This window comes from Cucumis sativus, chromosome 3 (genome assembly GCF_000004075.3).
Source record: "Cucumis sativus cultivar 9930 chromosome 3, Cucumber_9930_V3, whole genome shotgun sequence".
Lineage (NCBI taxonomy): Eukaryota > Viridiplantae > Streptophyta > Magnoliopsida > Cucurbitales > Cucurbitaceae > Cucumis > Cucumis sativus.
Window position 1 is genome coordinate 35,225,182 of NC_026657.2, and position 13,471 is coordinate 35,238,652.

A 13,471-nucleotide genomic window follows, 5' to 3' on the forward strand; every position below is an offset into this window, starting at 1 on the left:
AATATTATTTTTTATTGTTTCAAGTAGATTTATGGTTGATTTAAGGTTGTTTTAGAGATGTTTCTGAAATGAGGGTATTTTCGTCATTTTACCTTCAATTTGTCCTAAATGTCAACTTTTTTTACAATCAATCAGAAAGTCTTTATTTACCCCATTTTTTTTTTTTTTTGCATATTTTTGTCAATTCCCCCAATTATTTCTTTATGTTTTGTTTTGAAATGTTGTCATAGTCAAAGAACCTTTGCCTAAGACAAGAGTTTACTTTTCACAAAAGTTTGAGTATATGCTGATTTTGAGTTAATGCAGTGGTGGGGCAGCTCCAACTTAAAAAATCCAACTGGGAGCGTTGAATGGCAATTGCTTGATCAAAATGTCAGCTATGACTGATAATTGCATCCACCTACCAGCATTCAAGAGAGATGCAACTAAAAATAACAAAGGGAAATGGGCACTGCCCGTTTTGTTTCGATCATTGGTTTAGTGAAGAAGAGAGTTACCCAGGTCGTTTGCGTGGTGGGAGAGAAAATATGGGCGCGCTTTTGGTGGTTTCGCTGCTATTTTTGGATTTCTTCTACTTGGCAGCTTCTTCTACTGACTCCCGTGATTGTAAGTTTCTACCTTTTGAAATTACTTCCTTAATCTGTTTCTGCTGTTTGTTTATTTGTTCTCTTGACTTCACGTGATCTCATCTTTCAAGTATGAAGCCTTCCATTGCAAACCAGACAAAGACAAGATTTCATTTACTTGAGTTTTCCAATTTTATCATTTCTTCTTGGTGGATTAACAACAACAAGGGGTTTTGGGATGTTTTTTGTTTGCCCACGCTATCAATTTTTTTCCTTGGCTTGCTTTGTTTTCTGTGATCGATCGAATCTATTTTGTGTTATGTGATATTGAATCACCATTTAGTTCAATTATCTTACGATCTGGTGTGAATCCAATTATAGCTCAGTGGTTAGTTACAACTACTATCTCAAATGTCGATAGGTTGATGATTCAAACTCTACTGTTGTTGAACTTGGAAAGAAAAAGAAAAACTATTTGATGGTGTTTACCTTTTATTGACTAGTCTTTCCTTTTGATTTCCAATTTGAGTGCATTATTATAATACATTTAGCTCCCTTTTGTTTCATTCATCATTGAGATTCTTCTCTAGAAAAGGCTTATAATATGATGGTGTCACTCTTTCATTCTTTTACAATGAAAGTTGTCTGTTTCTGAAGAAAAAAAAAGAGAAAAACGATGGTGCATACTAGTTAGATGTGTTGGAATTAAAATTAGAGGTTTAAAGATGAAATTTAAACTTTTCAAAGTTTAGGGACTAGCATACATCCATATTAACAATATTTGACATAAGTAGACTTACAGAACCTATTAACCTTAGATCTTGGATTGGTTTTACGATTTTACATAATATTAAAGTAGGAGGGTGTGTCTGAAACTTCTGTATTGTCGTTTATCTGTCAATTAATATTTGAACTTGTAGAGTCTTTTGCAAATTATCAAACCCACAAGTGAAGGGAAGATTTAAAGTATCAATATAATCAAATTTACCATAACCCATTAGTTTAAACTTTTGGGTTGATTGACGATTTAAGAATAACATATTTGAATTTAGATTGGAACATTTTTTTTTTTTGTTTGTTGCATTACTTTAAAATTTGTTAGAACGACCTTTTCGAACTATGAGTGTTACAGTGAAGCAGATTTTGACTACAACTTAACTTTGACAATGTCAAGAGGGTGGGATGCGACCCTTGTAAGCTTCATGATCATGTTGTTGATGCAGCTTCAGTTCTTCAATCCTTGAAAGACGGATGGCAAAATACACCACCAAGCTGGGGAACATCAAATGATCCATGTGGAACTCCCTGGGATGGAGTGATTTGCAAAAACTCTAGAGTAGTTGCATTGTAAATATCAATTATTTATCATTAATAACTTTTCCCTTCCCTTTAGTTTTACTCCTTTCCTTATCAATCACTCACTCTCTGCACTAACCTCTTTAGGAAATTATCAAGTATGGGCCTAAAAGGTAAACTTGGTGGAGACATTGGAGGCCTTACTGAACTGAGATCACTGTGAGTTGCATCAATCTCTGTAATTGAGTTTATAGGAGCATGCAACATTTTACAATATGAATAACATGAATTCTTACCATGCTTGTAAGAAAATTTCCCGTGTTCCAGTTTAGCAAGCAATTTCATATTTGTTCACTGAGATCCTTGAGTTTCTAATTATTTTTATTGCAGGGACCTTGCAGCCAACCGAGACCTTGTTGGTTCGATCTCTCGGGCTCTAGGGAACTTGTTGAAACTAGATACCTTGTAAAGAGTGCTTATAAGCAACCAAATTTGGTGTCATTTACCTTCATGCTTTTGTTTTTCTACAGCTAAGATTGTTCTTTGCATGTTCAATTTTCAACTTCCAGGATCCTTTCTACGTGTGGATTTAGTGGTAAAATTCCAGAAGAATTGGGCAATCTTTCTGAGCTAACCTTCTTGTGAGATAGAATTTATTGATAAGCAAACAAGGATATTCTTTAGTTCTTTCTTTCTTCTTTTTTTTAAAAGTAAAATTCTTGTCTACCACAGGTCTTTATATTCTAACAGTTTCACCGGTACCATACCGGCAACTCTGGGAAAACTCTCCAAACTATACTGGCTAGACCTGGCAGATAATCAGTTGACTGGTGCTCTCCCAGTTTCCACTTCCGGATCCTCGGGTTTAGATAGACTTTATATGGCTAAACATTTGTGAGTATTATTTTCTCCACGCAATCAAATCGACTGTAAAAAAGAAAGAAAATATATCTACAAAATTAGATGTTGTACACCCCAAGGACGTCAAAAATTAAAGCTCGACTTTGTGAATTGCAGTCATTTCAGCAATAACCAGTTATCAGGTACCATTCCACCTGAACTTTTTAGCTCTGAGATGGTATTAATACACATGTAAGTGGATATCCATCCAACAACTCTGTTCAATCCTTTTCTGTTTTATACCTTACTCATTTCTTTCATCAGATTATTTGATGGAAACAATTTTTCTGGGATTATCCCACCAACATTGGGACTTGTTAAGACCCTCGAGGTTCTGTAAGTATAAGTTACTTTGCTTTCAATGCTCTACATTATTTCTTATCAATTTTTTCTCTATAACTTACTGAGGTTGTTAAAATGTGTAACAGTCGAGTTGATCGGAATTCTTTGACGGGAAATGTCCCATCAACTCTAAACAACCTAATAAATGTGAATGAATTGTGAGTACTCGTAATGTAAAAGTTACATAATGTTTCCTTATTGCTCCTTTTTGGTAGTTAATCAACTTCCTTTTTGATCCCCCATTACTGTGTGCTTTTCAGGCATTTAGCCAACAATATGCTCACAGGTCCACTACCAAACTTATCTCAAATGAGTTCACTAACTTACGTGTAAGCATATGGCGAGGAGCTAACATTTCCATTTTGATCTTCATAGTATTAGTTCACTTAACTCATGAAGTTTGCCTTTACAGGGATCTTAGTAACAACTCATTTAGCTCATCAGTAGCTCCAGGATGGTTCTCAACTCTACAATCTCTCACCACTCTGTAAGTTCTACATCACCTTAAAACTAAACTTAGAATATGGTTCCCAATAATGCTAATATGTGAGAAATATTTTTCAATTTTTTGAAATCTTTGACAGCTAATGGTAAGTGTCTGTGCTCATTAACATGGTTTCAGAATTGTTGAATATGGATTAATACGGGGAAATCTGCCAGAAGGAATCTTTAGCTTACCACATATACAACAAGTGTAAGTTTTGTGTTGAACATTAAGATTGAATTCTGAATTGCAATAAATAATTTATTTTTAAAAAAAATTGTTACAGAAAACTGAAGAATAATACATTTAGTGGGACATTAAATATGGGCGACAGCATCAGCCAACCGTTGCAGCTAGTCGAGTTGCAAAATAACAACATTTCCTCAGTTACCTCTTTTTCGGGTTATACTAACGCTTTGATGTGAGAAAAATCCTTACCATTTTCTCAATGTTAGATTTCATGTTTTTCCTTGGACTTACTTTTATTCATTCGTACGAGTGTAACGTGTAGGCTGACAGGAAATCCTGTGTGTGACGCTGATATCCTCTCAAATACAAACTATTGCCAACTTCAACAGCAACAAGCAAAAACCTATATCACCAGCCTTGTCTACTGTGGCCGTAATTCATGTCCTCCTGATGAGAAGCTGAACCCACGAAGTTGTGAATGTGCCTATCCATATGAAGGGACTTTATACTTTAGAGGACCCACTTTCCGGGAATTGTCCAATATAACTCTGTTTCATTTATTGGAAATGAGCCTTTTGGAAAAATTCAATCGAACACCTTTTATTCAAAACCCTTTCTTTAATGCTCATGATTATCTTCAGATCGAGCTTGCACTTTTTCCAGCCGATGGTAAATATTTCAAAAGGGAAGACATTCAGAGGATTGGTTTTGATTTGCACAGTCAAAATTACAAACCCCCCGACAAATTTGGGCCATATTACTTCTTTGCGTCTCCTTATCCTTTTTCAGGTAATCTTCATAATTATTTTACCAAAAATGGTTCTGTATTTGTCATACTTGAGCTTTAGCTTTGATGAACTGATGCTAAGAAGCATATATAAATGCCTCAAGACATTGATAATGGATCAACTTCAACCAACACTGGAATGGTAATTGGAATAGCTGTTGGCTGTGCCTTTCTTGTTCTTTGCCTCATTGGACTTGGAACATATGCAATTCAACAAAAGAGACGTGCAGAAAAGGCCAATTCAAATGGTATATGATGTGTTAATCATTATTGCTTTTATCACTGTGGTTTGGAGTTTGTGTATGTGACCAAATAGTACTAAGCTTATCTCTAATCCAGCTCTCTGGGTGCCAAGTGGAAACGATAGTGGAAGCGCGCCACAATTAAAGGGTGCCAGATGGTTTTCTTATGTTGAACTTAAAAAATGCACAGATAATTTCTCCACCAGTAATGTGGTAGGATCAGGAGGATTTGGCATGGTAAATGTGCAAATGATTGGTTATTGCTTTCCTGAACATTGTTTCTTGTTCTTATACAAATTGCTTTAGAATTGTTTTTGCACTGTCGTCATCATCGGTACAGGTATACAGAGGAACACTGGTGGATGGAAAACTAGTTGCAATCAAAAGAGCCCAACAAGGTTCAATGCAGGGTGGCCTTGAGTTCAAGACGGAAATTGAGCTGCTTTCACGAGTTCATCACAAAAATCTTCTAGGCCTAGTGGGATTTTGTTCCGAACAAGGAGAACAAATTCTTGTTTATGAATTCATGCCTAATGGGACACTTAGACAAAGCTTAGCTGGTAAGTTTCCTCGAATCTTTTGGGTGATCGTGAAATGGAAGTTGGAAAGATTGTGTGCTTTTTTGTTTCAATTTTTCTTCTAATTTTTATTATTTTAAAGGCTCTCTAACAAATGAAAGTGTTAGAATACTTCCTAACAAGAACAAGATCTGAATATAATGAAATATAACTAAAAAGAAACCCATGTATAAGGCACTAAGAACCTCTCTCTTGAGTACTTTCACCTAAGTCCTAGATCACTCCACAAAATAACCTCTCCTACTCACTTATCCTCCCTCTATTTATAACAAATTGTAACCACGCTTACACAACAACTACTAGTAACCACCCTTACACAATAGAGTACCTTCCTATCTATCTAATTACCTTTATACCATTAACTAACATCATACTAAATATCCAGTACCTGACATAAAGTTCGATAAAAGAGACTAATTTTCTAGAATAAATGACAAAATGTTCTGTTTTGATTAGTCGAGAGACAAGTGTCATAAACTAATATCGATTTTTAAGATGTTAAAGCTAGACATGTAACTTTTAAGTGTATGTTTCCCCCTTAACTGTATATCATGAACTATTTTAATGAAGTTTGAATTCAAACAATAATTTGTCTCTCTTGTATGAGGTGAGGGCTTTTCTGTTGGTGGGATCTTTGCTTTCTTTGGAATTTATGGTTGGAGGGTAATAGGAGAGTCATTTATATTGAAATACAATGTGTGAAGCTCAATCGAATATAATACCTTGGTATGGTCTTTGGATTCACTTCAAATTTAGTGATGTTCATTCATCCTTGATTATGAATGAGATTATTTGTAGAAAGAATGGAGTCTTTTCTCTTGTATAGTTCTATTTAGTTGGGCTTTTGTTGGGGTTTTATTTTTGTCCCGGTCGAGTTTGCTGCTCTTGGCAAAGCCTGTTTCTTGATGACTAAAAGGAGGAGAAAAGGAAAGAACACAAGAAACTATAATTCTTTTGGTTACAGTTTTGATGGTAGTCAATGCCTCATTAAACATCTAATCGCAAATAACATGGGTTCGTAATACTAATTTTAGGAAAATCTGGTATTTATCTTGACTGGAAGAGAAGGCTTCGTATCGCTCTAGGGTCAGCCAGAGGACTGACTTACTTACACGAGCTTGCTAATCCTCCCATAATTCATCGAGATGTTAAGTCCACCAACATTTTGCTAGATGAATGTTTAAATGCAAAGGTTGCTGATTTTGGCTTGTCCAAGCTTGTCTCAGACAGTGTAAAGGGACATGTTTCTACTCAAGTCAAGGGCACAATGGTAAGTAGCTTATGCCTCATCCTTTTATTGTCTCAACAATCCAATCAAGCATTACAGTATTTTTCATATTGTTGTCTTGTTATACTTATTTGTCTACGACATTCAATGCAGGGTTATTTGGATCCTGAATATTACATGAGTCAAAAGTTGACAGAGAAAAGTGACGTGTACAGCTTCGGAGTAGTTATGTTGGAATTGCTAACTGCTAAGCTGCCAATTGAAAAAGGGAAGTACATAGTTCGTGAGGTGCGTATGTCGATGAATAAGAATGATGAAGAATATTATGGTTTGAAGCATATACTGGATCCAACCATATTTGATAATACGACAAATCTTATCGGGTTCGGAAAGTTCTTAGAGTTGGCCATGCAATGTGTCGAAGAAGCAGCTGCAAATCGTCCCACAATGAGTGAAATGGTTAAGGCAATTGAGAATATTTTGCAGAATGATGGAATAAATACAAGTTCAACATCAGCATGCTCATCTGCCACAGACTTTGTGACTTCCAAAACTTCTTCTAGACATCCCTATAATGATGCTTCGCAGAAAGAGAGTGTCAACAGGAATAGCCAATGAATGGATGATGAACCAATGTAGAAATTATCATTATTTTGTTTCAAGGAGTTGTAAACTTGGGAGAAGTTATCACTATTTTGCGCAGTTCAAGATTATTTTTGTTGACATTAATGTATATATGTATTTGGTTATGTATTCCTCATATATCATTGTTTATAATGCAGGTTTGAGGCTCTCAAGAGATAACATGTGATCTCTGGAAAACCCTAACCTAAAAGTCGTGTGTTTGAACCTTCAAATGAGTTGAATACGAAAAACTTTGCATGGTCTCCTTAGTTCAGATCTTGGGATGATACTGATTTAAAAAAACAATAATTATTATGATGTACGTATGGGTTGCCAATTGGTTTGTAATAATGTTTGATATGTTATTGAAGACTAGAAGACTTTGACTAGTGATTTTGCAAGATGCACCAGCTGAGTTTTGCCTTTCAAAAAGTGAGCCCCATTTTCTTATATTTGTAGATGTTTATTGTGTTCCATAACTTTAACTAGTGAAGAATGATCTATTCGATTGTATTTAAAAATTACGTTAGTAAACGTGAAAAGTTCCAATTTGGTCGGCTACTCTTTATGATATTTCTCATTCAAGCTAGAATAATGATGTATAAAATCTTTAATCTCATAAAAACTAGTTGATTGTACCCTTTTTTTTTTCCCTACAAAAGTTATTACATCGCAAATGTGAGTGTAAAGATTTAAACTCACTACTCACACGAAGAAAAAGGGTGTGCATGTTTCTTTCTTCACCCATTTCATGGAATACAACAATTAATGAAGTGTACTTAATATATATGATCATAATGTGTATATGTTTAGGTCTTGCGCATTTGCAACTTTGTGTAGATAATCATTTGGAGCTCCCTTACACATTCTGCCATTGTTGGCCTGTCACTACTCTCTGTTCGTACGCAACGTGAAGCCAAATTTGCAAATATGACTATAGATTCCATTGTATATGAACTTCGACTCATTTCTGGATCTATCACCTTACGTAATTTCTTTCGATCATTCAATATGTGTCTTACCTTTAAAAAATAGACATTAATCAATCCCTGTATACATTTTGCCTCATTTGATTGTTTTGAAAACAACACTTATAAAAAAATATTACGAAAACACTAATGAAAGTATTTTTAGGGTGGATACATAACAAAAACTACAAACCTAGTTCTCGAAAAAAAAAGCGTAGTATAAAAATTAAACACGATATTTGAAGCATAGTTAGAAACTTTAAAATCCAAACGAAAATTAAAACCTAAAATTTAAGGTCTTTAGATGCATTTTCCCGTGTAAAATCTATTAATTGTTAAGAAATTGTTGAGAAATAATAATAATCCAAAAACGAATTTTTAATATATATTTTTAAACCTTCAAGTTAATTGTGTAATAAAGAACTTTTATTTTAAGATCATCTTATTTTAAATTATTAGAAATACAATGATATATATTTTGAAAAAGTGGTGATCATAGGGTGTTGTTTTATAATACCTGTAAGACAAGGTTTTGATCGTTAGGGCCTTGGTTCAAGTCGACGGCTCTGCGGCCAGTGAGCAGCTCAAGAAGAACCACTCCAAATGCATACACATCGCTTTGCAAGCTCAGTTTCCCTGTCTATTTTTATTTTCAAATTTCAAACCCACATGGCCGACTAATTCAAATCATTAGTTAATTCTTTTATCTATCTTTCTCCATTATACCATCATCATCTCATTGTTTAATTTTGTTTCAAATTTAACATGTTCTTTGTAATTTCTCAATCAATTACTAGCTGGTACGTATTTGGTTTCCATTTTATTTGACAAGCATGCTATATAACCATTTGATTTTTTTATATCAAAATTATATAAAAAAAAAATTGTAATTATTATTATTATTTTTAATTATTTGGCTAACAAGATGGAAACCATATTATATTGTTGTAAATTGGAAGAAAATACGTTCAATTTTTAGAAACAAAAAAGAAATGATTTTAGGGTTTGGTAGTATCAATTGTATTGGTAAAACTATTTTATACAAGTGATTGAGACACTGAGTTGAGTTTGTTTAACTAATTAAATCGGTCCGCTTAGACACTCAGAATAATGTGTAGCGTTTGAACATTAAATTAGACATACCGAAGTATATTCAGGGTCAAAGTATCCAAATGTTCCGAGGACTCTTGCAGTCACATGTGATTCTTGTCCTTCTGGCATAAACTTTGCTAGCCCAAAATCTGATATCTATTAAACAAACATATGTATAAGAGATATCAAGAATGTAACTGTTATTATATGTATATATACATGAAGAGATTAAGTAAAGTAAATAAGTAAATTGCCACTTTCAACCTTTGCATCCAAGTTGGAGTCGAGAAGAATATTAGTGGATTTGAAGTCCCTATGGACAATTGGCATTCCAGCAGCTGAAGTTGAATGAAGATAAGCAAGTCCTTTTGCTGCTCCAAGTGCCACTTTCAACCTCCTTTCCCAATCCATTTTTGCTTCTGATCCAATTCCTATATACATATATAAATTACTTCAAATAATAACACACATATATATATTGATCAAGATAGCAGAAATTAAAAGAAATAAGAATGAAAGTACGTACCGTTATGATTTAAATGATGTTGTAAGTTTCCTTTATGCATATATTCATAAACTAAAAAGCGATGCTTGCCATCAGCACAGTAACCAATTAAGGAAACAAGATTTGGATGGTCCAATCTGCTCAAAATGTCAACTTCCACTCTGAACTCACGCTCTCCTTCTGCTTCCTTAAATGCTGGCATCTCCATTTTCTTTATTGCTACTACCTGCATATATGCATACATATATACATATATATATTGCTTCAATTGATCACATCATAAATATATATACACGATTCCATCTCGGCCCATCCCCCAGCCATCTTCTTTTTTTAAAAATATTAATTACTACAGCTCATTTAGACCCATCTAATTATAACATTCTTTAAGGTTTAATTTGAATTTGATTCTCTACTTAATTATCGGAATTCAAAAACCAAATGTCCTTTGTCAAATGTAATGTCACTTTGGTTAATTTATAATATATTATCGCTTTTTGTAATTGTGATTATTTTCATAAGTTTGTAACCTCAATCTTTAAGGTATCGAACCATATATTATTCAGAAAAAAAAACTTCAAAATGATCACCATTTTCTTTAAGATACAACTGAATTATTCTTAATTATGAGTATATAAATTAAAAATCAAAACCAAAATTTTAAAAACTGTTAATTTTTTAGTTTTTCAAAACTTTGGAATGAATTTGAGTGAGACTGTTGGAGGTAAATAACAAAACAAAAAAGACATTCAGAAGTAAAAACAGTGTTTATATGATAACAAAAAAATTGGGAAAGATAAGATACTGATGGAAAACATACCTCTCCAGATCGCAAGGTGCCTCGATAAACTCGTCCAAAGCCACCTTTGCCGAGCAAGTTGGCATCGCTAAAGGAACTTGTAGCGTCTTCCATTTCCCGAAGCGTGAAGACAGCAGATCCATGGTGTCTTTTGGAAGGTCTTTCAAGGGGTGTTTGATCCTCAAGTTGCCACAACTGAACTGGCCTATAAATCCCTGATGAACACACACAACTTGGTAAGCCAAGAAAAAAAAGAATCAAGTAACAAAAATTAAAGTTGAAGAAGGGTACATTACTAATAACATACAAGGATCGTCTGTAGTAGTTTGATGATGATCATTTAAATGAGAAGATTTTTTTCGTCTACGCCTCTTGTTCCATGCAGAAACCAAGCTAAATGCCATCATTTTTCATGTCCAATAATTCAAGATATCTCTAAAGGGATATTAATAAAATGGACTTTGGTTATAGGGGTTTTTGAAGTGACAGAGAATATATTTATTGTATCATTTGATTTGATATTGAAAATGTGATATATTCATAATTATAAAAACAAAGAAGAAATTGTAAAAAGGGAAGGTTCTTGGTTTTGATATAGTTTGTTGGTTGGGTAGAGAAATATTATTGTGCTTCAAGGAAAAGAAAAGATGAGAGAAAGGCAAAAGGGTTTGGTTATTGAAAAGGAAATGGAAGCTAAAATTTTCTCAGCTTTGCTTTTCTCTATTGTGTGTGCCTTTATTTTGTAGCTTAAGAGTTGGTGGTTGTGAGGTCGTTATCCATTTTTGTTGAACCTATCAAATGAAAAATTACATATAAAGTATATTTATAGTTTTCATGTGATCTCAACACATAACTATATACATATTATTTATGGTTGAAGGTCAACACGAACGTAATTCAATTGATATAGTGTTCGTATTATCAATGTCGAAGTTAAAAATTTGATTCTCTTGTTACATACCAAAGTTATAATTTCTTAAAACAAATACTACTCCATCAACTTTGAATACCTTAAACTTAGTCAGTGCAATGAGAAAAGAGAGTGGTTGTGCTTTGGGTTTCCAAGGGTGCAATTATTATTGGCAATTTATGGTTGAAGAAAAGAAAGGAATTATGGAGGAAAAGCCATTGATTTTAATAAGCACTTCAAGAAATCGTGTGAAAAATGAATTTTGCTCCCTAGTAATTGGTATTGGTATATGATTTTTCACCTAAAAAATTTGGAGTTCTGATTTCCCTTCACCCACAATGTTATATTAAAAAAGCTGAGAGGAAAATGTGTAGCATGATAGTAATTAAATCAAAGATATTAAAATAATAATTGTTGCACGATGCATCTGGCCTCGAACTTAGTACAATGAGTGAATAATTGAGTTTAGAGCGCTAGGTAACATCTGTCCTCGTAATATATTCTATGACAACGAATGGTGTGCGCGTTTTTTATCACAAAGTTGTAGATTATATCTAGCCCTCTTAACTTGTTTATTTTTTTTACCATAAATACATATATTTACTTAGTTCGACCCAATCCTCGAGTGATTGATATTTTTCTTTTGGAACGCGTACTCATTCATATTTATTTTCTTCCAATATTCTTTAGACTTTAGACATGACTTTGAGTAACTCTTTAAAAAAACAAATAATTAATAGTTTAAATTAAGATGCATATATAATATATATTGGATACATTTTAGTTTAAACCATTATATGTAATTGAAACAAAAGTTATAAATATGACAAATTTTGTTAAAGAGCCGAATATATATCTATCTTTCATATTATATTAGTTGACAAAAAAAATTAGAAAAAAACAGCTCTTAACATTTTTTTTCTATATTGCAAATTTGACAAATATGACGGTAATCATACGATAATTTATTTTAAAATTTGCTATTTTTGTAATTTTGAAAATATAAGTGACATAAACTCTATTATCGTAATTTTTTTTTTTTTTGCTGTTTTTGCAAACTGCTCGATAATTTATTAGTAAATAAGAACATGATCTATTTATCATTTGAAGTGTAAGATAATTTGAATGTGATTTATAAAATAAATATCAAACATTGTGTGAAAATGTATAAATTTTGAGGTAGCATTCAACTATTTTTTAAAAAAGAATTTCCTTAACATTGTTCCAATTGTTTTTTCTTCTTTAAGCTTTGAACTGTTTTTGGAAAATTGCTATTTTTAGTTATAGCAAATCCACCTTCCAAAGCTAACCTTTTTCAAAAACTACTTTCTAATCTATATCTCACTAAGTATCTTTTTCTCTCTATCTTCAATTTTATCTTTTTCTCTCTATCTTCAATTTTATCTTTTTCCAACAAGTCCAATTTCAATTTTAAACATTAAACGTTAAACTTCATTCTTTTTTATTTTTTTTTCTTTTGTTTTCACCATGTTTTTGATAAGTTTTAAAGAGTTCTCACGTAAAACTTTCCTTAAAATTTGAAATTTGGGATAAATCAAAACTTACAAAAAAAAAAAAACAATACTTATTATAAATGAAATAACGGTTGAAAATATTTACAAAATATAACAAAATTTCATATTCTACCAATAATAAATATGGTAGACTTCTGTATGTGTTTATTAATATCAGTGATTGAAACTGATATAATATGTGGGGTCCACTGCATGAAAGTCGTGTACCCAAATCACCTATTTTTAAAAATAGTTTTGCACCACGCTATTTTTTTTTATGTATGCTTCAAATTTTACATTATTTTTAAAAAAGATCCCCAATTTCAACTCCAACTTTTTTTTAACAATATTTCAGATCTGGTATGGTCCCACATTTTTATTTTCTTATTATTTATATACGTGGGTCCCACACATTTCACTTTTTTCATTATTTATATATACATACTC

At 32.7% G+C, this 13,471-nt stretch overlaps 2 protein-coding genes across 2 annotated transcripts; one reads left to right on the forward strand and one right to left on the reverse strand.

Annotated features, from left to right (window-relative positions):
- The first annotated feature begins 367 nt into the window (after window positions 1-367).
- LOC101207906 (probable leucine-rich repeat receptor-like protein kinase At5g49770) lies at window positions 368-7,510 on the forward strand. Its single transcript, XM_011654026.2, has 19 exons — window positions 368-606; window positions 1,741-1,913; window positions 2,010-2,081; window positions 2,253-2,327; window positions 2,432-2,503; window positions 2,595-2,756; window positions 2,880-2,954; window positions 3,027-3,098; window positions 3,191-3,262; window positions 3,365-3,433; window positions 3,517-3,591; window positions 3,727-3,798; window positions 3,875-4,009; window positions 4,100-4,566; window positions 4,669-4,812; window positions 4,904-5,043; window positions 5,147-5,366; window positions 6,419-6,654; window positions 6,766-7,510. The coding sequence occupies exons 1-19, from the start codon at window positions 445-447 to the stop codon at window positions 7,228-7,230; spliced, it is 2,958 nt and encodes a 985-aa protein (XP_011652328.1). The 5' UTR covers window positions 368-444; the 3' UTR covers window positions 7,231-7,510.
- Window positions 7,511-7,785: 275 nt separating this feature from the next.
- Window positions 7,786-11,215, reverse strand: LOC101223038 (probable serine/threonine-protein kinase PBL28). The gene is made up of 7 exons (XM_004141162.3): window positions 10,908-11,215; window positions 10,622-10,815; window positions 9,823-10,027; window positions 9,561-9,727; window positions 9,348-9,452; window positions 8,722-8,844; window positions 7,786-8,258 (listed from the first exon to the last, which is right to left on the reverse strand). Exons 1-7 carry the CDS (start codon window positions 11,005-11,007, stop codon window positions 8,046-8,048), a joined length of 1,107 nt encoding a protein of 368 aa, XP_004141210.2. The 5' UTR covers window positions 11,008-11,215; the 3' UTR covers window positions 7,786-8,045.
- Window positions 11,216-13,471: the final 2,256 nt, after the last annotated feature.